We start from the raw sequence: 26,783 nt of genomic DNA, 5'->3' as shown, positions 1-26,783 counted from the left end.
CGGGCCTCCCCCGGGCCTCCCCGGCCAGCTGCGAGCGGCTCTGCGGGAAGCAGCAGCCCGCCCTCCGTGACAGGGCGGCTCGGCCGCGGAGGCCAGCAGGCGGCCCCGCTTGGCTTCCCTGGCCGCACCCCTGCTCGGTGACATCCCCCGAACCGCTGGGTTCCTTCCGCTGCCCCGCCAGACCGCCGGGTAACGAGCGCGGTAACGGCTGCGCCGCCGCCGTGTTTTCTCTCTCGCAGGTCACCTCTGGCTGTTCCGGGACGCGGGGACGAACGACGGGCTCCTCGTCAACCAGCAGGAGCTGTTCGTGGCGGCTCCCAACGTGAACACAGCAGACATCACCCTGCCAGGTAAACAGACGGGCCCGCGTGTGCCGTGGGAAGCGTCAGGTTTCGTACTTGATCGCTGTGGACTGCAGCGTGAGGACCTGGAGAGAGATTGAGCGCTCGAGTAATAAAACCTGCCTCAAAACCAGGAAGAGATGGTGAGGGTTTCTAGATAGAGCGTTGCGGTTGTGTTGAATAGAACTGTTGCCAGACCTCTCGTTTTCAAGATGTCTCTGATGGGTTTCATAAGGTGCCTCCAGACAGGGCACGGCAAGTCCTTTTCCTCTCTTTCTAGCGAGTCTAGCGCGTTTTGAGTAACGCCGCCGTGCGTTACGTTCTGTATTTGCGTACTTGGAGAAGTGCTCTCTGTGATGGAGGCAGCAGCTAACGAGAGCCCTTGTGACGAGGTCGTATGTGTGTGTTTGTTTTTAACCTCAGTGTTCACCCTGAAAGAGAGATGTCTCCAGGTTGTTCGCAGTCTGGTCAAACCGATGGACTACAGGAAACTGGACATTGTTCGATCGTTATATGAAGAGCTGGAAGATCATCCTGATATTAGGAAGGATCTTCAGCGGCTTTCTCTGGAGAGAAGTGGAACGTTGAGAAACGGAATTCTGGAATAACATGACGACTCACTCCAGACTTTTCAAGTAGCAAACCACTGAGTTTAAGCAGGCGGGGATAGTCACCATGAAACATGCCAAGAACTAACGTCTGTATTTTAAGTTCTGAAACATAAACTCAGTTAAATTGTGGAAAACTTGCTGCAATGGTAAGTCAGACCCAAAAGACTAAAGAGCACGTAGAAGTACGTCAGGTTCCCAATGGTTCAGTTCTGTTCATCATTACACGTATTGCAAACTGATGACTGTAGAGGCCTCGCACGGGCAAAGCTCAGAGAAGTTTTATTTGGAACACTGCATATGGACCAGGTCATCTCTGGTCTTCAAGAGGTCAGGTCATCTCTTTGGAGAATATGTGTACAGATCAACGTTCTCTGTATTAGAAAGTAAATTACACCAAGGATTAGTTTAATCCAGACTCTAATGATTGTAAGTGGCAGTTCAGCACCAGTTTAGCTTAAGTAATTTGTTTCCGATGGAATTTCACTCTCTCACACTTAGCCTAGATTTGCCTGTGAATCACAAAGCGTGGGGGGTGTTTGTGTACACAAGGGTTTCCATCACCACCTTCTGAGGACCTGACCTGAAATGTTACATTGGTGGACAGATGACGTGTGTAAGTGCTTGGGGTTTTTTCAGCCTCTTGGCTTTGCATTTATAAACCCATGTCATATCAACTCTGAGGCTGACACATTTTTACGCAGATCATACCCTGAATGCCTTATTTGTCCTTTGTGATTGGATTCTTGCCTAACTGATCTCAAGGTGATCCAACCCAGTCAGCCATATAGACTGGATCCTAGCTTGGGGACACCTTTCTCCTCCGCAACTGCTTCCCCAGCTGCCTGTACAGGCATATCGGGTAGCATTCCTAGAAGGTAGATGCTCCGAGTTCTGCCTTTTCCCATCGCAATGCAATAGTTCAGGTCGTAGTGGGAGGCCTTTTTGGGGAGCGTGGACTGCTCAAGCTGCTTGTGTCTCCTAAGGAGCAGACAGGAGACCATATCAGCTCCTACGGGCCTGTTGTTAGATCCAGCTCACAGACAGATCCATGCTTTATTACAGGCTAGATAAGCAAAGAAAACATTTCTTTACCTATATTCTGTTCCCCCCATACTTCAATTAGAATGTATTTGTGCGAATGTACACGTGTAATTCAAAGCAGCGTAGTTTTTAGCAGATATGTGAATTGTCCACCAAGTAACCGATGTAGTGCTGTTCAATGTTAGAAGCGGATTGATAGGAGATTATAGCAGGTTATTTCTGTGGCATATGTTTCTTTCCAGTTTTATGTTCTAAGAAACACAGCTGTGAAACTGAGAATATCAACGTACTCTGTAAGTATGAAATGTCTCCCCTTTTTGTAGACTTGTTTTTCTTACATATTTGAAGTGTATGAATTGATCTTTGTCATAAAAATGTAAATCCATGCTAACTTTTTTACTCTTAATTCTGTCAAATAACTTCACAGCGCTTGTGACTGTATGTTTGTGTTCCTGCCGTACTCCTGGAAGTTGATCTAGTTGATCAGTAACAGGTACTTTTGAATTGAGTTTACAAACTGTTCAGCCCCCTGTTGCTGCAGGACTGTGTTGTGGCTAACACTGAACTGTTATCACAACTTTAGGCAGTGTCTGCATGTGATCATCGCTACATGAAGATTTCTGCTTTTACTACCTTTTGCAGATCTCTTTCAGAGAAGAGTGCGCCTGTGCAGGCCTCGGGAGCAGACATCAGTAAGTCGCCCAGCTCCTAGGGAGCCCTTGAGTTAGAGGGTGCTGCACTGTGCCCCTGCAGGCAGGATCCTACGGGTACCTGGGAGGAGTTTCTCTCCTGACATCCTTGTGATGCTGTGCGTTAGGATTAACGTGGCAGTACTGCCATCCAGTTGCAGAAAACAGGCCTGCTCAACTCTGTAGTTTTTCTTTTAACGTAGTAGGTATTAGGTCTTAGGTTTAACACATCTGTACATACCACAAACATTCTGTATATTTCTGATTTATGTGGGGTCTGTGATCTCTTGTGTTGCTTATTAGGATAATTTAAATTGATTCCATTAGTCTGTCACTTCTTCCAATGTACAGCCAGTTGGTGATACTTTCCTTCTACAATGTTTATCACCGCTAATGGATCAGATTCCTTAGATTCCTGCATGTTAGCAGACAGAAAAGCATACTTGCGTATCTGTGACTTGCCAAAAACAAACATATGAAAACTACCTCCTGATCTCATCACTCATCGGAGCATCCTGCCTTTGCTTAACTTTTAGTTACATCTGCTGAATTCCAAGGCAACTTAAATCCTTAGCCAAAAGCAGCTCCTGATAGACAACAATTAGTTGAGAATGCTTTGTGTTAATTTGCTGTGGTTCAGCCCATTTTCTAAGGGATGATTTCTGTCCACTCTTTCAAAGATTGACTTGAGGGTGGTTTGTTGCAGTGTAGAAATGAACCAAAGATCCATCAGTCCCTGGACAGCCTGACTGATGAGGGTACGCCCAAAGCAGGGAGTGTTGGATTGTTTCTTAATGACTGTTCAATTTACATTGCATAAAAATGCAGAAACAATTGTCAGGGTAGAGACCATCCTTCAACTATGTGTTGTCATCTGCTGTCACATATCTACACAGTCTCTACCACCTTTCACTCATCAGTTTGTGTTTTAAAAGTGAAACATTTAATTCTTTGGAAGACTGTGTGCATTTATCCACAGAATCCCAGGTAGAAGGTGGCATTTCCCTGAATCTTTGAGGCGTGTGAGTCCTAGGACAGGAATTTGGCAAACCTTGCTTCAGTTCTTTAGCATTTCATTTAAGCACAGATGCTGTCCTTGCACAGCAGGCCAGCTCCTCTTGATCCCCTCCTGAGGTAGCAAATGCCTCATTTGCAGAACAGAAGCCAGATAGGGACTTTTGGATTCCACACCAGGCAGATGTCGCAAAGTTAGGCACTGTAGCATCTGATTTTTAGTACCAAAGTACATTATTTGGATCTAGCTTCACAACTTTATACTATCATTTCATTCTGCCAACAGTAGCTGACTACTCTTTGCACAGCCACTAAGAAGGAGTAGGAAGTATTTTATTTTTAAAATAATGATTGCCTCCTGCTTAATATATAGCAAGAGGCAGTCCATGCTTGAAATCTTTACTTTCCCTATACAAGGTAACAAAGGAAATTCTGTTTCCATTTTGCACATGAAATTGAGTTGTCCAAAGTTATGCAAGAAGTCTGGGAGAGGAAGGGACTGAACACAAATACAAAATGCGATGCAGAACCCTGTTCCCGCAGCTGCCGCCCCTATTCCTCCCACATGTTTTCTTGCAGTGTGGATACATTTCCTTGTGATGTGAATTCTGTAACTCCTTAGATAATTTTAGTTCTCACATACTAAGTGTTGATTTTCCTGTTGACAAATCAAGAAATACCTTTTTTCCCCCCGTACGTCAGGTATAAAAACTTAGCAACTTCCTCTCTAAGATAAGAAGCACTTAAAAACATCTTTCACAAATAGCTGCAAGGTTTTGTTTTTACAGTCCACTGAGTCACATCTGATGTTACATTTACTCCTCTTACCGCAATCTGACAGTACTGTTACTGGTCTTTCTGCTTCTGTCTTGTCTTTTTAACCCACACAGCAGTGATTGTGAGCATGTTAAATAACACCTTCCTTTACCTGGGCTTGTCATAAGAGTCCAATTATCAAATGCTTACAAGACCCTACTATGGACTAGTTTAGTAATAACATCAGGCCAGCTGTGTATCTTTTTTTTTTTTTTTTTTTTACTTAGAGGCATTCTAGCATAAAAACGATTTGATTACATATTGTCTTTGGAATGCAATAGCTCGATATTTCTGATATCATTTGGGTTTCATTCTTCAGCCAAACCCATGGCTTGAAAATTTATTCAAAGTGCAAAGCACTGACAGGTGTAAGGAAGTAACTGACATAAAAGTCTGTTCAATTAAAATTGTTAAAGCAGGTGCATAAATGCTATACTAGAAATTTTTTAGTCATTAAAGAACTCCTGTTGATAAAATGTTTACAAAAAAATAAACAACAAACCCAGATGTTATACATAGGTAAACTTCTGGAGATATGCTTAACATATGCAAGAAAGTGTATTTCTTCTGTTCTGGAGTGCTCCTTTGGGTCAGAATAAAAAAAGACTGGAGAAATCCCCAGCTGACTCATAAGACAGGAACATTGGAAAATGGAGCCTCCTACTAGTTACTCAGCTAGATTAGTAATGAGTGAAAGTTGTCATTTACTTGTGACAACTACATTAAAAATTTGGGTAGTTTTCAGTCGGAGTCATAGCACCGTCTCATTTGACAGTCACGGGAGCAGCAGTAAGTTGAGTGGGAGGTCGGGACTAGAGTGAAAGTTGCTGCTTGATGCAGCTGCCGAGTGCAGTCCGGTGGGAATGCGCTGCTGCAGGAAGTGGCTGGTTGCAGCTGAAGGTGAAAAATACCAGAGAAATAACCAATTATTCTGACATCCGTTTGGTGTGCTAAGGGCTCAAGGAGAGCATGCAGTAGTATAGAGTCCTGCCTAATACCTCATTATTTGAAAGCAAAGGCTAAATAAAAGGAATATATAGGATCATTCTAGTCTGCATTTGAAAAAGTAAATTTTAGTTCCCTTGTAAAACCTTTTATTACGTATAATGTTTATTGCAGAACTGAAGCCATACACACAGTTAGATGCATTCATTCCCCTCATTTTCCCATGAGGCAGACAGTCCAAAAGGTTTCACAGGTTTTTTTCCAGTACCCAAGGGAAAGAAGTGTCTGTTCTTCCTGCTTTCATCCAGTTCTTCGCCACACAAGTGTCAATCTCGTCTTATGTGACTTTCAGAGATGCTCTGATCATCTTTCCGTGACAGAGAATTTAGGTATGTGTCAGAGGGACAGTAACCAGGGAAAAGAGAGGGCAAAACCCCATAAATATAACTGTTATTGTTGAAATAGTACTACTGCTAAAACAGCTAGGTCCCAAGGCAATCTTTGAAATGCAGTATTTTAAATAAGAATACACTTTGGATATTTTTGTTCAGGTTTTTTTTCTGTCTTTTGACCTTTTAGCTACATTAATACCACATTTTTCAGTCTTTCCTTGCTACAGTGGGGGTGAGAAATTAATTGTTACTTTAATGGTACTTGAAAGGCTCATGATTTCTGAGGCAAGAAGTATAGAAAACTGCCAAAGTTTGAAAGTTTGATACTGAAAACAAGAGTTAGCTGTACTGTAAAATATATGTGGGTTATAAAGAAATAGTAAATTAAAAGCTCTCAAAACTTAAGGTACTGTTTGCAATTAATACAAAAGACCTAGGGCTGAATATGAACAAAAAGAACAGAAAGAGGAATGGGTTACAGTTATGTATTGCAAACTGTCCCATGATGGCAGAGGTACAGCTATAAGGCTCTCCAAGTAGGTCATTTTGCCAGAAGTATTTGTAGCGTGTACACAGACTAATTAATTAATTATAAATTTTTATCAGAAGTGAGTTAAACACAAAAACCAGGAAAACAAAAAAATTTAGAAAAATTGTTGACTTTAAGAACGTATTTTAAACCTAATCCTTGACTAGTGAGACCTGACCGTATGACGAATGTTGATATTTTTTTTTTTTTTTTACTTCTCACTCCCTGCATCTGCTACCGTACTACATATAATAAGTGAAATCCTATATGCTGCAATGATTGTAAAATCCTGGCAACAGTCAGGCTGACAGCAGCATCGCTGCTTTTTACTGCCCTCTTTGTTGGCACGCATTACTTTCTTAGATCTTGTGGGATCTTTGAAGCCTTCTCGATCCCCGGTCGTACAGCACCCTCCACGGTGGGGAGCATGCTTGGTGTGGCTCTTAGGGGGATCTCTGTTTAAACACACACACGTGTGCACGCACACACACGTCTCTACACCCCTATGGGCAAACAAACCACTAGCTGACTGCCCTGGAGACGTGGCCAACGTCCGGGCAGAGCAGGCGAGACGGCTCTGCTGGGCACTGTTCCCGACCTACACACATCTGGCTTTGCCCGTAAGCAGCTCTTGCACAGCCTGTCGGCAATACCAGCTGCACATAACGCGCAGGAAAGCATCTTTCGCCTCCATCACGTGAAACTTGTCATTTGGCAACCGGGCTGGAGCAATAAGTGTTCATGGAGAGGAAAATCTGATTTGCATTTGGGGCCGGAGCCTGACGTCAGTCGGAGCAGGAAGAGTGTGGTCTGGCCCTGGCAAGAAACGCTCATCTGTGTCACTCGGCTCTTTCCCCAGCGAAGAGCAAGTCGGCCGGGGTGGGAGCAGGCTGTCAAGGCCAGCCCCTTCGAGAAGAGGAAGCTTCGGGGAGAAAATCAGCCCTCCGTGGCACGCAGAGGAGGCAGAGGCTGGCGAGCGGCACTGCCTGCAGCCGCCGTCCCAGCCCCAGGCGAGCACCATGCGTGGCCGCTGCTGATGGCCACGGTGGAGACAAAGGACCCTCCGGAGAGGGACTGCGACGCCATGACCCTGCAGCAGCCGCCCCTAGCCCTGAAGGGGGGCTCCCCCCCGGCCCTGTACATTCACAGCATGCCTGCCTGGGTGCTGGAGGATTTCTGCCAGAAGATGGACTGCCTGAGTGACTACGACTGGATGCGATTCGGTGAGGGTGGGACGGCGGGGCGGGTGGGCTGGCAGCAGGGACGGCGCTCGGCGAGCTGATGGGGTGGCGATGGGGGCACGCGTTTGGGACGCGTGGTGGAAGGGTGCAAGGTCCGGCCGAGGTAGGCAGCCGTCCCCACGCAGGGCCTCTGGCCCGGTCGTTCCCCAGCGCTCAGAAGAGCACACCCTGTAGACAGGGAATTCCCCTGCACCAGCCTGTTTTCGGGATCAAGCAAAACCTCTGATTAATAGGTGGAATTCCAGACTTCTGTGTTCCCTTGGCTTCTCCTGGGCAGCCAGGCTCCCTTGCCTCACTCTTTGCTATATTTCACGCTCCCCTCTCTGCGCTTTGATCTTCTGCTACTTGCCTGTTTTTACAACATCCCTCACATGTGCTTCGATATCCTATTTTTTCTTTCTTCCTTAACTTCATGTGTATTCCCACATACTTACTGCCCCTATTTTTCTCGGTCCTGGCCGTGTCCAGTTAATAAGTATAGAAAACGTAGTTCCTGAGGGGTTTTTTTCTTTTTTTTCTGTATCCCAGTCCAAACAATTCTAACCTGGATCTTTTCTTAGTCGGCCTACCTTCCTTTATTTCACATGATTTAATTTCTTTCAAGACTTCACCAACTCTGCTGAGTAAACTCTTACCACAGTTAAACTTGCTGACTTAGGGTGGGCTCAGTCTCTGCTGTCTTCAGATGCGTAAAGCTGCATGTCTAATGTCCTTCTAAACCCAGCTGAGGTGCGAACTCGGGAATCTTTGTTTCCGCACACGCACCCCCCAGCCCCAAGCCTCTCTCCTTCGGGGTAATCAAGCAGTACATCAGGTGTGGGTCAGCTGAGAGGGGCTGAGTCAGACAGGCACCCTGGTGGGTATCTCCCCCAGCCCCCGGAGACCACAAATGAGCACAGCTGAATTTACACAAAACCCCAGGACAGAGTGACAAGGTAACTGTGTGTCACAAACCGCTGTTTCAGCACGGTTCCTCCTGGCTTCTCTCCCCGACCCTCTGCCCTAAGGAGCTGGGGCTGCCACCTCCTGTCCTGCAGACTGCAGCAGGCAGAGAGAGGGCTCCCCAGGGCCGGCAAAGCCTTTTGCTGACGGCTGGGGAAGCTGTGACGTAGCCCCATCCCAAATACAGGGGCATTGCTAGACACCTTTGTTGTTTTACCTCGCCCCCCTCCAGCCCATGGTGCTGTAACTAGCACTGACACTGTGGCCTGGGGCGTTGGATTTAGTGGGCGCTAAATAAGGGGAGGTGGATTACGTGCTGGTAAGCCAGCCAAAAAGAGTACAGAGGGGTAACCAGCATGCTGTGCGCATTCAGGAATCGGGACAAATTATATAGGGTCAGCTTTAGCATGCTACCTCCTGCTCTTAAAATATAGCTGCATTTCACCGATAAGTTTATCTGACTGTAAATAAAACTCAGATGATTCAGTTACTATTTGGCTTACCATAATATTGGTATTTAGTAACATAGACAGGAGTGCAGTCTCACCATTGACTTCTGTTACCTATTTTGGGAGAATCACACCAGGGAATTTAATCTGAACTTACTTTGGTACAAGGTATTAAGGTGAAGGAAGATTATGGGGAAAAAAAATACACTGAAAAGTGTGACTGGGTTGTCTTTTGGGGTCTCTGACAGAACAACATTTTTTCCAGAATAGTCGAAGGAATAAAAGGTATATCTTACTTTAGGAATTTTCTTCATGTCCGCATAGCTAATTTATTGCAAGCCTTCCTTTTAAAAGCGTGCAAATGAAAAAGCAAAGTGTGTCTTGCACCTTAGCTTTCCCTGCTTGCACTTTCTTGTTTTTTCTAATTTTAAACAGAAATATCTGTTGTCTCCCACTAGCCTCCTACGTGATAACTGATCAAACAGAGCTACGGAAAATCAAGTGCATGGAGAAGACAGGTATCAGCATAACAAGAGAGCTCATGTGGTGGTGGGGAGTGAGACTGGCGACGGTGCAGCAGCTCCTGGACCTGCTGCAAGGACTGCAGCTCTACCGAGCGGCTCAAGTCATTCTGGACTGTGAGTAGCTGCCCATTCCTCCCGCAGGGAGTCTGTGCTGCTTCTTGGAGCACCCAGACCCAACCCAGTAAATCTGTCTTGCTAGCGAAAGAAACTTTTTGCTGGGAGTCTCATACTCAAATTCTAAAATTTCCTCCACCGATTCTGATTTTCTGCGCTCTCAAATAAAATTTGTGGTGGGAAAGGAAGAGGTGACATAGAGGAGGAATCACTGGTCCCTCTAGTTCATCATCCCACCTTTGTAGTGACCATCTTAGATGCTTCAAGAGGTGCCAAAGAGAGTTTTGCTGTGGTCTGAACCAGGGGTGGTACTTTCATGCATCAGACAGGGTTTCAAAACAGAGCTGAATTATGAATGTTTTAATTTTTCATACATTCTTGTTTCTCTGTGAAAATTTGTCATTATACTCTAATTGTCAACAAACTCAGAGTAGAAAAACATATAATCAGTTCTGCCTGTGCAGCCTGCTTTCCTGCACCATAAGAAAAAGGTTATGAAAAGGAGAAATAGTTTATCGACTACCTATATTACTATTTCTTTATCTCACTTCATATTTTCTCTATTCCTATCATATGTTCTCCTTGATCCCTCCATAAATTAAACACCTGTAGTCTTTTCTAACTCTTTGTATGTAGTTCTTGCCTATCTTCAGTTTGCTCTATTTCAGATTTATCTTTTTTGAGGTAGGAAGATTAGTATTTGAACTCAGTGTGCCTAGTTAAGGTAAACCATTGCCTTATAGAAATCACAACACTTTTAAATATAATTTTCCTTTCCATTTTTCTCCATTGAAAATTACGTTTAAATTGCAGCTGTCCATTTTTGTAAGCCAAATTGTACCTTAATCCAGTTCTACCACCAAATCTGTTGAACCCTGGACAACATACTGTCTTTCTGTATTGAGTTGTCCCAAAAACTTGAGTGCACCACATTCCCCTTTTCACACATATTCCCACCAAAAATCTACTCTCTGGAAATCAGATGTTTGTATGAATTTTGCCAGTTCTCCATACAGACTTACTAGAAAGAAAAATCACAGATTTTTGTTATGTGGCAAAAAATGCTTGGAGAAGTACTATCCAGGTTTAGATGGGAAACGGTCAAAGCTTCTGAGGGCATACGCTTCCACAGGTGGAAAATATCTGGAGGAGAACCATCTGCTCCTCACATCCTGCGACAGGGAAGCTGTTGTTGACAGGGGTGGGTTTTAGTTACATCACAAGCGGCTATTGCAAAACAGCAGCCAGCCTCCACAGGGCAGGGCGACCAGCAGTCAGAGGTGCAGCTGGCATTTGCTGCACAGCAGCTAGAGGCCTTTCTTTTGGAAAGTCCAATAATGCATCATGGGTTTCTTGCCACAGCATTTCTTTGTGTAGCACTGCTGTTTTTCTGTAGTTTCCTGGCATTAGCATGACTTCTAACCTTCATTTTGGTATGGCAGAAAATAATCTTTAACAATGGTATTCTAAAATTCTATTTTCTTTTTTTTTAAAAAAGGAATATTACAAGCAGCCTTCAAGCAAATTCTGTCTTAGTACACCAAACACAATAACCACAGAGCCTAACAAGAGCATTGCTCAGTATAACTGATTTTACCATCACCCATATGCAGCCTTTTGTTTCAGCAGATCCACTTTGACTGAATTCAGTCACAGCGTTCCATTTAGGAGACTGTAACAATTCTTACTCCTCATTCCTCAGCGAAGCAAAGCAAGCTCCAGGAAAGCGAACTTGAATCTGTTTTAATTTGTGTATCAGTAATGCAAGTGTTAACTTAGTCACAGTGACCGTGACTTTGAGGGTCCAGTCTAGTGGACAGGATGGAAAACAAAATCTTGATTTATTTTTTATTTTTTAATCTATACATTGAATAAATCTGATCTGGATATCACCAATGTAATAAGCCTGGCTCCCTGATAATGGTAATTTTATGGATACTCTGGAGTAGAGGGTGGCTTCCATGATGTGGTGACACTTTTGCTCTGTTCAGTATTTAACACAGCTGATTCCTAGTCCATACAGGAGAGTTTCTGAGTGCTCTTATATAACACAGGATAACCTACCACACCTTAAACTCTCATTAGTTACAGTCCTTGCCTTCTTTCCCTGTCAGAACGCATTCTGGGGCTTACCTTTGTTTATGGCTGGCTTTTTTTCCTTTACAGAGTTCATTGACCTTTCTGTAATCTGGCTTTATACATTGTGATTTAATAAAAAAAAAAAAACAAACCACCTGCATTCTCCCTCCGAGAAACATAAAAACTGAAATTCAAAAATTACTGAATGTTTTTACCACTACATAATAGCAGCAACAATTTTCAATGTAATTTTTATCTGTCATGGAAAAGGCTGATTTTGTTCAGCTAGGTACAATGCCATTTCTTTCCCATGTGGGTTAATTTTGCCATTTTTGCAGAAGCTGAGTTCAGAGAGCTTAGAAAAATTATTTGTTGTAACAACTGAGATGCTGCTGCTTTTACCCCAAAGTAGAGGGTTTTCTCTTCTTGTAATTACAGGCCTTTAAAACAAGACCATGAGTAGATTTCAAACTGAGATTAGTTCAGCACATTGCAGTGGTGAATCACTCCAAGAGAAGCTTCATGTATTTAATTTCAGAGAGCTATTGCTTGCAAACCACAACATTGTAGGATTCAAGCTGATGTATAGCACATTCTGTAAAACAACCCCCTGGAAACCCAGAGGCTGCACAGAGGATCTCTGATCATTAGGCCTGGTCCTTTGTGCAAAGGCCAGAATATCACACTGGATCAAATCCTGAGAGGTGGCATTTTAAAGCCCCTAACAAGACTGCTTACACAAGAACCAAGTAAGATTTGTCTCTGATTATGCAAAATGCAAAGAATCGGGCTTTCAAGCCAAGAGCAGCTTCCAGCAACATCACCATTAAAAATAAAGATACAACACAGACAAAAATAGTCCTCATCACTGCACAGAAACATTCATCATCCCTCCGTTTGTCCAACTGGTTTTAAGCAGTATATAAATATCACTGTAGCTTGCGCAATATGCGCCTGACTTCAGCCTCTGGGACAAGAGGGGATTACCTGCTTTCTCTTGTGCTTCTGTGATTTACCTTTTTTTTTTTTTTTTGAGCTCTCTCAAAAACATGTCTGAGATTTTTGGGGCTTCACTTGCCACAAGCTGCAAAAACTGAGGGTTTTCCCCTTGTTAAAAATAAAATCCAATCAACTTCCTCCAGGCTGGAGGAGTACACTTTTGTGATTTCTAAGGAAAAGCTTGGTTTCTAAAAACTGTAGTTGGCCAGTGCAAGTAAACAGGGGTCTTATCATGATTTCTGCGGGCTAGGTAGTAAATAGGGAAAGTAAGTATTAAGAGATCATGGCAAGAAATGGACATACTCAATTCTGCTCATTAAGACACTGAATTGATGTAATATATCTAACATACCTTTGTTTCTCTGAGTTCCTTTGTGACAATGGGTGAACTACAATACTGGACTGTTCCATGAAGGGCTTCATAAGGAGTTAGAAGTGACTTTGGTTTTGACTCTGAATTCTGTAAAGCAACGTGAAGGCTAGATAAAGAGGGTTTAAAAGAGGAAGGAAGAGACAAATCCTGTGGAGTCATCATTTTTTAGTTACGTTTTTGCATGATCAATATTATTTTTTGTCCCAGATCAATTCAAATGCAATAAATTATAAAACTACAATGAAATGATCTTTTTAAAAAAACTTATAATAGTCTTTTATATTGAAGTCCATAACAAAGCTTTATATTAATTTAAGTGGCAGAAAGTCTGGATTATTTTGTTGTTCTGCCATGTGGAAGTAGTTAATGTTTTCTAGAATTAACTCAATATGCGCATTCCACTGTGTGCTCAGTCATAAGCAGAAGTGATTTCTAGCAGGATCTTTCTAGGTTTAGACAAATCTTTGAAGTCTTTACCCTCTATTTCTGCTTTTTTATCTATATCTGAATATGCTTAACTCGGGTGATTCTTCTTGGGGAGATACAGAGAATACACTGCTAGTTCTATTGGGCACTTTAGAAAACTAAGTGGTCCTTACATCACCGTAATGCTATTCATTCTGATTTAAAGCAATCAGATGCAACACATGGGTAGATGTTTTGCTGGCAGATTACTTCCAGGAGAATTCTACCTCCCTTCAATAATTTCTTGCACTACTCTAGTCCTACTTCCAGATGTCCATAATAATGATTTTTTTTGTTGTTGGTGGTGGTTTTTTTGTTTTAATGTCAGTTCTTTAGTTTCAGCAGTGACATGTTTTTGATGTGCAGGAAGTTGCAAAATTCATTAAAAACCCTGAAAAATATGTTGAAAGAGGGAAGTGATTCTAATTGTAGAGACTTCTAGGTTAAAGTACAGGAGGGAAAAACCAGCAACTGCAGAATACAGGGACTGTCACTTTTGACTAAAGGCCTGCAGACTGTTTCGTAGATGATTTCAAAAACCTGTAAAATTTGAGATTTCATAGCATTCTGACACACTAACAAAGAAACATACCTGATTTTTCTGAGTTTTAGTTTGAAAACCTAGTTTCATTCAAACCTGCATTCATAGGTGACAAACCTATGGGTAAAAACCCCAAGTAGAGGTCAAAGGAAAAAACCTGCCTGACATGAACATGCCCACTTCTACTGTTATTGCTTTCATATACTCCTACTCTTCAACCTTTAGTATGCTGAAACTGTCATAGCTTGTTGTCTCTTACACAGTTCTGCTGAATCTTGGTTTATCGTAAGGAGCATAGATTATAAATGAAACATAGTGCTTCCTGCTTGTTGCAGATACTCCCAATGCTTTGTTTGTACAAAAAAACCCCACAAAGCTATTATCTGATTTCAAATGCAAACAGAGGCCTGCAGCTTTTGATCCCAAGATCACCACCATGCTTAAGATACAAAGCTGATAAAACAGCATGACAAAAGCCCCCTTGTATTAATACTCGTGCTTATTTTCTTTTATATAAAAATAAAATGTCAATTTTGATTTTTAAGAAAATGCTAAAACTATTGCTGATAAAAGCTGCCAGGTAGAGACAAAAGTTTAGAACTACATCCAGGAAAATGTTGTTATTAGGCAGTAGAAAGTCCTTATATCACCCCTAGTGCACACTGGGCATTTCCAATCTCCTTTTCAACCTCAGTTTTAAATGTATTAATAGATAAGAATTCAGCTGCTTCTTCAGGAGATTTTGACAGCTTTGTATATCACAGTATCTTGAATTTTTTTACTTTATTTTTTTCCCCACCCTAACTGTAGCCTAATCTAATTATAATAATTCCCTCTAAGATGTACATATTTTTCAAGTCCGTGTACGCTGGAAGCGTCTTTGTATTTCTTTTAACCAGAATTCGAGTTACTTTTTCAGGCCTGATTCTGAGATTTTGCCAAGCTGTATACAACACAGAATCTTTGAGAGCTGTAATGAATCAATAATTCGGCCTTTAATTTTTCCTTATATATCAGTAAGTCTTGACCTTTGACCATTTTTATGTTTTCCCTAGATTGTCTCCAGTTTGTTTCTTTCTGTTCATAAGTAAAAGTATGATTATTGGAAGTAGTTCTATATAGGAAGGTGTTTTCTGGGAATGAGCATGGTCATGACACTAAAACCACACAACTGAAAATAGTCCTAAAATATTTAACTGATTAAAACCAATACAACTCTGTCAAACTTCCTCCCAATCCCATGACAATTAACAAAGAACTAGATGCCTTCTTTAGGCTGGGAGATATTTGTGATTTGAGATCATTGGCTGAAGGATGCTGTATAGAAAATGACAAAATAAATACACTATTATTATTATTAATTTCTTATTGTAAGAGACTATGTATCTTTTGCATAGTCATCACTGGTATTTATGTGAAGCTGTCACTTCTTAATTTTCAGTAGTAGTTAATGTCATGAATATGGTCTGAATTTAGATACCAATAGTATTCCAGCAATTTAACAATAAATTGCTTGAATCTTCATTTTAATGTTCATGTTAATTTACAGTCTGTTTTTCTGACTAGGATTGTTTCCTGATAACTGATGGGAGTCAGTATCTATTTTCCCTGGTAATCTTTGCCTTTCCTTTGTTCTCTTTTGAAGGGACATCAGCCTCTAATATTACCAACTCTGAAAAAGCAGAGCTGGTAGAGCCGCCTAAACAGGAGAATGTATCTTTAACTCCCACAGAAAACAAAAAGAGAGAGAGAGAAAATGAGATAAGTCTGTTGCCATCACCAGACTCTTCATATCTGGGAGTATCACCAGCAGGTAGTAAGTACAGTAATAGATTTTGAATTTGCTCTAACATTGAAATGACCATATAGACAAGATTGCTTCCCTTTCGCTTTCAGTATATTATAATGAATATATTGCTCTTCAGAATAGTCACATTTGAACATTTGCCTTTTTCCTAGCGCTGCTGTCTCCTGACCTGTTTGTTTCTAACCTTAGCCCATGGCCTCCTGTTCCTCCTTCCTATAGCTCTCTTGGCCTTGAGAGATGCTGGCTATATCTATCCTGTGGGATCTCAAGACATTTCCCAGATCTCTGTGAACACGCTGGTCCCATCCTCGCTCCATACTAAGACTAGATCAGTGCATACATTTCCTGCCCCATGTCTCTCTCCATGCAAAATAAATGCAGGCCAGAAGAGAGCTGTGCACAGGTCAGCAGGTCCCTCTGCCTGGGAAAGGGAGGGAGCAGAACCACAGGACATAATGAGGAGAGCATCTGACCAACAGTATGGACATAGGGAGCTCTATGTCCTTGAGCCAGGACTAGAGAGATCTGCATAATCATCTTGCAAAGAGGAACCAGGAAAGTAGCTCCCTATCTTCACACAGTATTTCACATTTTGACAACTTGTCACAGATTATCCCTGGTTAGGAAATTCAACAAAATACCCCAGACCTTCATAATTAGTCACAGGCTGTGGTATGACAAAAATAAGGTGTATTTTCAATGCTGTTATTTCAATTTCAGGTGCTGTTTCTGAAGGAGCCTTGTATTCACTCCCTTCTCCACCACCTCCCCCAAGACACCTTTTGAAATCCTTACAGTCAAATCCTCCTGTCTCATCAAGTGTGAAGGTAAATCCCTTTAGTACTCATTGATTATAACAATGCAAATTGTCTTTATGACATTCTGTGGTTTTTCAGTTAAAGTTTATCCCTCTACTTGTATAAAATACAGATCTAGTGAAAAAGTGGGGCTTGATTACAATTTGTTCAGACTGAATATAATACTAATGCTTCAATTAGATTACTTACAGTTTACATCACTTTTTTTGACAGTGAAGGACCAGTGAGGGAAAAAAATAACAATATTGCATACTGCATAGCTCAGCATGGATAACATGCCCACAAATAGCAATTAATTTTGAAGGAATTTCCAGTATAGATTTTACAGTGGACTTAACACTTCTGGTATGATCATAGGACAGTGCAAAATATACCACTGACTAGTCAGAATGGCATACTACTTTTAGTTTAATTTTATACTGAAAAGGTGGTTTCTCCTCAAAACTGGGCTAGTATCAAATTTAAGTCAGGTTGCCCAGAGTCTTGTACAGCTGACAGTTGAAAATCTGCAAGGATGAAGGTTCCATCCCCTCTCTGAGCCCCTGTTCCAGTGCTTAACCATCTCATGGTGAAAAGTTTTTCTCATGTTCCTAATGATTTCAGCACAGAGTCTCCTCTTCCTTCCTCCCTATAGCTCTCTAGTCTAGCTAGATCTGTCCTGTGGGTTCTCAGAGTGTTTCCCAGATCCACGTGCACACTCTGGCCCCATCACAGTTCTGTCTTGGCCTGTTTTCCTTGGTTTATTTTGTTTGAGTTTTTTTAAAGAAGATTTTGTTTTAAGACTTTAAACTCTTCCAAAATAACATGGTTCAAGAGTACCACCCAGATGAGAAGACTGCTACAAAGAATGCAGCAGTTTCAGCGTTTCTTGAGAGGGAGTTAATGTTTTGTTTTTTCAAGTCTGGAGCACATTCAGGTTGTGAAAGCTGCATGATTAGGCTACAGTGGAACTGTAATAACAATTGGCATTAGAACTTGCCACACTGGAAGCAACGAATTATTGTGCAACTGACACCAGATGCTTCAGAAGTAGATGCGAAGTTCCTACCGGAACATAAATACATTATGAGGGACCCTACTTTCTGATCCAACTGTTTCTTAATATATGCCCAGGCCATAAAGGTTAATATTTTTTGTAACTTAAACTAACATCACTTCAAATAAATATATGGACTTTTAAACAAAACTAAGTCTGTTTTCTGGGAAAGGTGGAAATGCAAATTGGTAGCTGTTTTCAAGTCTCTTCTACTATGCAAAAATTATACACTGGCAAAACACATCAAGACAGGTATTACAAAAGGAAGCCCTAATAAGTGATTGCACAGTACCTTTCACAGTTTGTTTCAGTAATCACAGTGATTGCTCAAATCATGGAAGAGAAAATATGACACCTGAAAGAAGGAAAAAGCATATGAATTTTCATGAGATAAACTTGCTTCTTCTACAAATGTGTAGCCTTGCAGCTCTTCTATGCCTCAGCAGGAGACAATGACTGATCTCCCCAGCGGGAGCCTTTTGTGGACCCAGAGGGAAGTTACTAATGCTACAAATGGCTTCAGTGACAGCAGCAGAATTTGTGAAGGTACTTTTGCGGATGTCTACAAAGGTCAGAGAAACAACATAGTGTATGTCATTAAAAGACTGAAAGAGGCAAGTACTCCACCTTTTCTTTTTCTTTGAAGGGGTATGTTATTAGTCTTTCTTGAACATTAGCAGCTGTTGCTTAATATTGTGTGGGCAAGGGATCAGAAGAGCTACACAAGAGAGGTAAAAAGGAAATTATGTAAAGTAAGTAAACCTAGATTCAGCAAACATGTATGAGAGATATTTTACTCATGTGAGTGGTTTTATTAACTCTGTCCACGGGAGTAGCCTGCAATGTAGCTACCTGCACTGATGATTGGATCAGAGGTGTCTTTACACTGTTCTGTTCTAATTTTCAATTAATTGTTGCCTTTGACACAAAGCTGCCACCAGTGATACTTGCCTATTTTCTAAAGTAGCTTGTCATCTAGAGGCTAAAAGATCTGTATAAATGCAACATCTTAATAATTACTATTGACATTCTATTGCATGTTTTAATTTTTCAGATGGAATGCACAAGCCCAAATTCCACCCAAAGATTCTTTCATACAGAAGTACAGATTTGCTTTCGGTAAGTGGTTGGCTTTCAAATGCAGCCTGTGCATGTCCTGCATGTGGCCTGTTGCCCATGTGTTTCCTTTAAGACTCATGTGTCTGTCTCCCAGGCACTGTGCTGTTCTGGGGACAGCGGGGTTATGCACTGCCTTTGCAGGAGACTTGGGGAAACAGCATGCCTCCCAGTGCTGCTGCAGGTCCCTGCTGAGCTCTGCCAGTCCTGGAGGTGGTGAGGGAGCGGTGCCTTGTGGATCTTTGTACCCCTCCTACCTGCTCAGAACCGGGCTTTGCTGTAATGATCTCTCTCTTTGCTGCTGGGTTAGTTAGCCTTCTGCAGTTCTGCTCAGGGCCATTCTGTGCTTCCAGCTGCAGGACACAATTCCCAGTTGCCTTGAATTTAGGAATTTATTCCAGCTCAGGAATGTATTTTTCTGTGCTGCTCTGATTTCATTTGCAAATTATTGTTGATCTGTGCCTGCAGGTGTTGTCATGTCAACATTTTGCAGCTGCTGGGTTTCTCAGTAGAAACCGGATTGCACTGTCTGATATATCCATACCTGCCTAATGGATCACTACAAAACAAACTTCAGTGTCAAGTAAGCAAATGATCTGGGTCTGTTAGCTATCTGTGGTTACAAGTCCTGTCCTGTCCTGTTATTGTATGCATCTCTTTGAATTCTGAGGAACAGCCAAAAAAAAAAAAAAAAGTGCCCAAACATCTCTACTGCAAGTAGTACAAAGGCTGCAGCTCTTCTGCAGTTTTTCTACTGCAAAGTAGATCAGGTCAACAGGAAGTTTCTGCTGTGCAGCCTTTAGATTTTTAAAGTAATAAAGAATCTGCAAAATGTGTCTATTCATATTGTAATATTTCACTGGATTTGGGAATATGTTTCTGTAGAATCTGTCATCATATTCATTGGCATAATGTGCTATAAAGTTTTACGAGGGCTTAAGAGGGAATAGTTTGAAGTGTTCACACCTACTGAAAGAGCGTTTGCAGAGGAGATCATAGGGCAGAGAAACATCAGAAAAGAAGCCATCCATCAAAACCAGCGCTATGCCTCAATAATGGCCAGTACTTGGTGATTTGTACAAGCATGATCCTTGCAGTAGCCTTATCTCACTGTGTCCGATGGCAGGCAAAACGTGCAGCACAATATATAAGAATAGGTGCCTTCCTTGGCCTAGAAATCATCAGTTTCTGCCTTGGACCAAACTTTTGATTTAGGTCAGCAGGATTTTTGACTGGGACTAAAACTAAGTCTTTGGTTTTCAAAACTACTAATGTCTTACAGTTTTTTTATTTTATAAAATACAAATTTTTTTCCTCACTTCCTTGCAGGATGATTCTGTTCCACTGGCCTGGGAGATGCGCATTAGCATTTCTATAGGACTCATCCGAGCTGTAGAGTATTTACATAATTTTGGAATTCTTCATGGGAATATCAAAAGGTGAGGGGTTTGGCATATTAGCATTTCCTCGGTCACCTGTTCATTCCAGGATTTCTTTAACAATAATGGCTGAAAGCTTATGCAGTTTTGAAATCTGTTTGCAGTATCTTTTGGCTGTTTCTCGTTCTGTAAGGCATTTACTGTTTTATGTTGAATCTGTCTCTCTTTTCTAAATGATAGAAGTATACTCTTTTGAAGTAATTTCTGGAGTGCTTGTTTTTCCCCCCTCTCCCTTTCTACCATTCTTTATCCTCTCATTCATACACAGCAGGCCAAATGCTGCAAACTTTCAGCGCTTAACTTTAAAAGTATAAAACTGTAATTCTTTACCTCAAGTTAAAGTAATTATTTGACCGGTATTGTTATTTGTCTTCCTTTATCACAGCTCAAATGTCTTGTTGGATGAAAACTTTACACCAAAGCTTGGACATTCAGGTCTGCGATTGTATTCTGTTGATAAAAAATCAGAATATGCTATGATGAAAACCAAAGTCCTCCAAGCTTCTCTTACTTATTTGCCAGAAGATTTTATCAGACATGGGCAGTTCACAGAAAAAGTTGACATATTCGGCTGCGGTGTGGTATGTTGCCTTTTTTCCATGTTCTGTTGCATTCTTTGGTGCTTCTAGACAGGAAATTGGATATAATAGCTTGGGCCTCATACAGTTGTTTTGCTGGCAATTTCATATCATAGTTGCTGACTATATAATGTGTTGAAATCCTGTTTTTAATTATGTTCACACTCCAAATATGCTTCAGTTTGTGGCAAAGTGAGGTGAGAATCTTTTGAACAACAGAAACAAAATTGTTTCTTGTTGCAAAAAAATTGTTACTGCTGATTGTAGCAGAAAGACTGCAGTTAGGTTCTTCGAAATCTTGCAGATTTGCCACATGAACTGCTACAAATATCACCTGTTAATTTGGAATTTCAACTAAAATAATTGATAATTTATGATGTCAGCTGTCTCCAGGTGTTTCCATTTAAATAGAAAGTTACCCTGTTCAGTGTGATTTCTTATCCAGATTTAGAATGACTTTCTTCTCATCCTTTGTTTCAACAGTATCTATTGTACCTAACTATAAAATTTGGACTTGGCTCTGGAGGTAGATCAAAAGTGTCATAAAGATTGCCCAGATCTGGCATTGTTAAGCCATCTGAAATAAAAATAGAATTTCAAAATGCCCTGGCAGTTCAATTTTTCTTTAGTTACAAAACTTGTTTTTAAAAATAGAATTAATTCTGAACAAATTGTATTACCTTTCAAATGTATTTCCTAGGTCTTAGCAGAGATACTGACAGGGATTAAGGCACTGGATGAAGGAAGACACCCTATTTATCTGGTAAGAAAAAGCAGGAATAATGAATACAAACATGAGTGAATGGGGTTGCTGTCAGAAAATTAATTTTCATTTTATATAATACAGTTTGTTATTTGCAGTCTGCTGTACACATCCTGAAGAAGGGATGTTTAGAAGCTATATCCTAGTTCCATTAACATCAACAGCCTACCTGCCTTTAGGCAGAAGGCAGAATATATATTCCCATTTCACATACCACACTCATGAGTGCTGGCCCGATGATGTTAGGAGATATTCCAGAATAACTGGTGTTTAAATACAAGCTTATTTGAGACAAGGCTTTGTACTGAAATGCTGCTGCATGCTTTTTATGTGCCAGAAAGAGGTCTTATGAGCCAAACTGAATGGGGAAACCTGGGTAGGCGGCAACTGCAGTTGCTCATCATCGTGTTTATCAGGCATTGGCGTATTGCAGTAGTGTCTGGAATTCATATTGTGGCCAATTTGCCCAAGCTGTGATTAGAACTACACAAACTACTTTCACAAGCAACCAGAACTGGCCAGGCTCACTGAATGCCATTAACAACCATCTTCATGAAAACAAACTCCACCTTATATTCCTTCTATGGGATACGCTTCTTCTGATTTGCCATCTTGTTGAAGCCTTTGAGGGGAAAACGATAGTATTCTTTCTTACTATTTCCAAGCAATTCAGCAATGTTCAAATAGGTTCCGAAAATAAAGGATCCTAGGTTTCTGATTTCTTTAAGAAATGTTTGAAAAGTCCTGTGCAAGAATGCTGCTTTATACAGTGTTGATTATTTTTCATTCCTATAAATGGTCATAAGCCTAGAAGAGCTGGGTCTGCTATAGTGAATTTGACATTAGACACATGCAGAGAAAACCTTTGGCCTTTTCTCTCCTGTGAAAACAAACATTTCTGTCAGTTGCATGAATGGAGATTCTTAAAGCTTTTAGGTCTGTAAACCAGCCATTAAGGAGCAATAACAAATAATATATAGCAAGATTCATATTCTCAGTGATTCAGATAGAAATAAATGTTTGTGTTAATTTTCCCTTCACTAATGTATCTCTTTTCTTTGAATAGAAAGATATGATTGCTGATGAAATTCAAATAGCGAAAGAAAGCTCATACTCCAAAGTAAAAAACTTTGAAAAGCTAGCTGCCAAGGAAATATGCTGTAAATACCTAGACAGGAAAGCAGGACACTTGCTGGAAGAGGTTGCTATTGATTTCGCCTCAGCCATCTGCCTTTGCCTGAGAAAGAAGAATTCTAACATAGCAAAGGTAATATTTTAAATACATGACCAAGTCTTCCTGACAGCAAGGTCTGAAGCTACAACATTCATGCCTTGCTTATTTTTGAGAGTGTTGACATAGGAGAATATGTGTAAGCAGGGGTACAGGAATTATTCTGCATTCACAGATTTTGTTGTTAAAAACAGGTGCTTGAAATTATGGAAATAGCTGAAAATAAATTAAGAGAGCATTACATCTGTGGAGGCAGCACTTCTGGATTGTCCATGAACACTCCAGAAGAAACTGATGATGAGACAACTAGTCTCAGCATGGATGTGCCTTCTGCAGGGGAGAATAAAGAGGACAGCATGCAGCCAGTAATCCTGACAAGTGCCAATCCATGCACACCTTTAATAGGAGTTGTGTCACCTGACATTTACTGCGGACAAATGTCAAGGGTCCCTTGTGAATCAGATGAATCAAGTAGTTTTATATGGAATCCTTCAGAAGGATCTACAGATGACCTATCTAGCAACAGCTGTAACAATTCAGAAAATATAGCAGCCTCTGATGACAGGATCAAGCAGGAAAAACCTGCAATTGGACTCCAGGAAAGAAATGCGGCATGCACCAAAAGTGATGATGTCTTGGAAACAGAGTCTACTGCACAGAGCACCTTTGAACAAAAAAATGCAGACCTTGACTCTTCATGTTCTTCACAAGGTAAATCTAGATAAATCTGAAGGGTGCATGCAGAACATTCAAACACACATGATCTTCAAGCTGTTTTGGCAAATCTGCCCATGCTTCTGTTATGATAACCAAAGTCTTTGTAAAAGTGCTCTAGTATTATAATAGTAGGGACAAAATACTCTTCTCCAGAATTGCTTAGGTTCTTCTTCCTACTTCTAAACACATTGCAGTAAATCTTTTCTCCTTGGTTATGATTTTACCAATAAATCTACAAAATGTGTCCTGGTTTTCTATCAGTTGTTTTTCCTAAGCCAGTTTTGGGTTTTTGGTTTGTTTGGTTTTTTTTAAATTTAAAATTATCATCCATTCTTAAGATGATAGATTTTTTTTCTCAATATTTGGGCTTTTTTATTTTTCAGCATCAGCCAGAGAGACATCTTGGAAAATAAAGATAAATGATCAAAAAAAGAAGCTCATGGAAAATATTTTGCTGTATGAAGAAGAAAAATTAAACAGTTCTGAACTTTTTGAATCATAAATTGGATGGATTTATTAGCAGTGGCCAGCTCAGAAGAAGAAGGACAGACTGTCTCTTCATTAGAAGGGTGGTAAAAGTGTACCTTTTACATAAGGTTAAGTAGCAGATTTGGATCAGAAACATTAGCCCTGACTGAAGAAAACAAAAGTGATCACACTTAGAAGAAGCAGAAAATATCTGTTCTAAAGCAAATTAAAGCACAATGCCACTCTGTAAACAGAAATGCCTTCTTCCTTTTCATCTGCAATATAAAAAGATATGGCAAACACAAACAATTGCCAAAATAATTTAGGATCCTTTTGCAGTGTATTTCAGAAAGCATCTACATATAATGTATGTCTTATTAAAAAAGACACAGTCCTAGAAGTTACAGGGCAAGCACTGATCAGCAACCAGTTAGCAATACCCTTTACTGTTATCCCACTGTGTACAGTCAGAGGGAAGCCTTCAGAGAGATGGGAGTAGGTTTCAGTTTTCAAATGAATCTATCCTAGTCCGTATAATCTTAGTCCACATAACTCAAAACCACTGCATTACCAGAGAGGGGAATTTTTATGCAAGTTCTCAGATGTATTCTATGTGACTCAATCTCAATTTGAATTGCACTGAACATAGTTGTAAGTAAGTAATTTAAGCCATGTTAGTCTACTCTATGAGCTGCTCTACTACGTATATACATAGGACACCATTTGAAGTCTCTAACCTTTAAGTTTCACTGTCAGGAGTTCTAAGTGTTTAATACTTTGTAAGAGTATTTTTGGAAGTTATTTTTTTCTAAGTGTCCTTTACATGTTGTTAAGGTTTCTCATTGTTTCACATGGTCATTGTTGTATATTTTGGATTAGGGACAAGCTTGTAATTTAAAATATCTTTAATTTTGTTATAAGTCACTTGAAATTTGATTTGTTATATTTATTTTGGCAATGGGTTAAAGAATTGGTGAAAGATGAGCTAGCAAGTGGACCTGTTCATGGTGCCATGCTCACCACATTTTCTCAGAGAGGAATCATTTTGTGTGTCTCTTGGCTTACCCAGCGTTAGCAGCCTTGGGGTCAGCCTTGGTGATCACGCTTAAAAGAAGAAATATAGAAACTTGTATGCTGTCATACATATTATCAAGTGAAAACCCCCTTAAGAAAGTGTCACTTTCATTGCTATGACTATTTATTATTTGTAATATTGTCAGTATATTCCATTCTTGTGCAGTCTAAGGAAATAGAGGTTTATTATAAACAAAAAAGAACTATCAGAACATGTAGCTCAGCTTACAGACAGGTGACTGCTGCCCTCTTAGCATAGGTAATAGGGCCTGATGTACAGAAATGGCTAAAATTCACAATGGAGTTCAGGGAACATTTTTTAAAAATATGAATTTATATGCAAATCTTTTCACTGGAATTGTGTAATGGTATAGTTTTCCTAGCTTTACACGAAGGTCTCCAAGTAAGGCCTCATATCTTCTGTATTTGTACAGTACCTAGTTCATTGTAGGTACTATTATGAGCAGGTAAAATTATTTTAGCTAAAGACCTGAGTATTAGAATCATCTACACATTTATCAAATTGATTTCTACACTAAAAACTGGTAAAATTCCTTAATTATAAGTGCCTTGGATACAGTCTATATATTTGCCAGTGTCAGTTTTTTATTTTACCAGAATCAAACCAAGAAAACATTGGTACTGACATAAGAAATATTGAGTGTACTCAGATTGGTCAATAACTGCTTAATTCTACATGAGATTTAATTGAGATATTTCATGGCACTGAAAATTTAACATTAATTGTTTTTCATGGGTACATTTTGGGAGATCCATGGTAAATACCTTGGGTCTCCTCCATGAAGAAATGCACACAGACACGCCCCAGAGCTGAATGGAAAACCTGTTTTTTAAACTGAGAAACATAATTTAGACACAGTTCTGTTTCACAAAAGTGCTTTAAAGGTTTTGTTCTCTTCTAGTCACAAAATGAAATTGTTACTCTTTGCCTTGTTCCATGTTAGTTTTAAAATATTCTCAGGTGATATACATGGTCTTGTAGAGTTACGTAAGTATATAATGTAACATATATAAGACACTGCATAGTCTTACAATAGTGGTACTCTGTTACATAACTTGGCTATTCAGTATAATGTATGTTTTAATCTCAACTTGGCAAATTTATACATTACCATTTACTAATACCTCTGAATAAAAAAACTGAACACCCCCCCCCCCCTTTTTATAGCCTGCTTTTTCATGATTTACGGCACAGAAAAATGTGTCTCAATCCACCCTATTTAGGTAAATTTGTGTTCATAGGGAAGCAGCTCAAGGTCTCTTTACACACACTTAATCATTAGTAATTATTAGTACAAACATGTTTATTCTATCTTCATTCACTGTTAAATAGCTAATTTTTTCCTTTGAGGTGTCTCTAAAGAAAAATGTCACTCTAAAATTAATAATTACAAGGATTACTGAGATACAACTGGCATTTATTGTTGTTTATATGCAGAATCTATAGTATCCTTTATCCTTAAGACATTGTAGCTCTTTGTCAAGAATGGACAACTCTGCTTTTTTTTTTTTATCTGTGAACACTAGAATAAGGGCTAAATATAGTTGTTATAGAACTATAGAACTGTGCAAGTAAAACTAATTTGGAGATTAGCACCTCCCAAAGGTGC

At 40.3% G+C, this 26,783-nt stretch overlaps 2 protein-coding genes across 3 annotated transcripts in view; both read left to right on the top strand.

Annotated features, from left to right (window-relative positions):
* The window catches only part of VHL (von Hippel-Lindau tumor suppressor, E3 ubiquitin protein ligase), a gene marked incomplete at its 5' end in the record, with an annotated part of 2,843 nt that extends 278 nt beyond the window's left edge, over positions 1 to 2,565 (top strand). The window contains 2 exons of the mRNA XM_010573126.1: positions 240 to 350; positions 765 to 2,565. Coding sequence (XP_010571428.1) covers positions 240 to 350; positions 765 to 949 — 296 coding nt within the window. The remainder of the gene's footprint in view (positions 1 to 239; positions 351 to 764) is intronic.
* Positions 1,019 to 25,822, top strand: IRAK2 (interleukin-1 receptor-associated kinase 2). 2 transcript variants are annotated; one of them, XM_010570278.1, is made up of 15 exons: positions 1,019 to 1,098; positions 2,636 to 2,685; positions 6,635 to 7,601; positions 9,469 to 9,648; positions 15,751 to 15,918; positions 16,633 to 16,739; positions 18,186 to 18,380; positions 18,821 to 18,885; positions 19,351 to 19,465; positions 20,212 to 20,321; positions 20,707 to 20,902; positions 21,600 to 21,662; positions 22,729 to 22,929; positions 23,088 to 23,604; positions 23,994 to 25,822. In XM_010570278.1, exons 3-15 carry the CDS (start codon positions 7,415 to 7,417, stop codon positions 24,110 to 24,112), a joined length of 2,223 nt encoding a protein of 740 aa, XP_010568580.1. In that variant the 5' UTR covers positions 1,019 to 1,098; positions 2,636 to 2,685; positions 6,635 to 7,414; the 3' UTR covers positions 24,113 to 25,822. The 2 variants fall into 2 exon arrangements, with proteins under 2 accessions (XP_010568580.1, XP_010568589.1); XM_010570287.1 differs by lacking the exons at positions 1,019 to 1,098; positions 2,636 to 2,685 and having other exon boundaries at positions 6,910 to 7,601; positions 15,751 to 15,921.
* Positions 25,823 to 26,783: the final 961 nt, after the last annotated feature.

Source organism: Haliaeetus leucocephalus, unplaced genomic scaffold (genome assembly GCF_000737465.1).
Source record: "Haliaeetus leucocephalus isolate CR32 unplaced genomic scaffold, Haliaeetus_leucocephalus-4.0 Scaffold2, whole genome shotgun sequence".
Classification (NCBI taxonomy): Eukaryota; Metazoa; Chordata; class Aves; order Accipitriformes; family Accipitridae; genus Haliaeetus; species Haliaeetus leucocephalus.
Note: the sequence above shows the minus strand (reverse complement) of the source record. Positions and strands in the feature narration are given on the sequence as shown.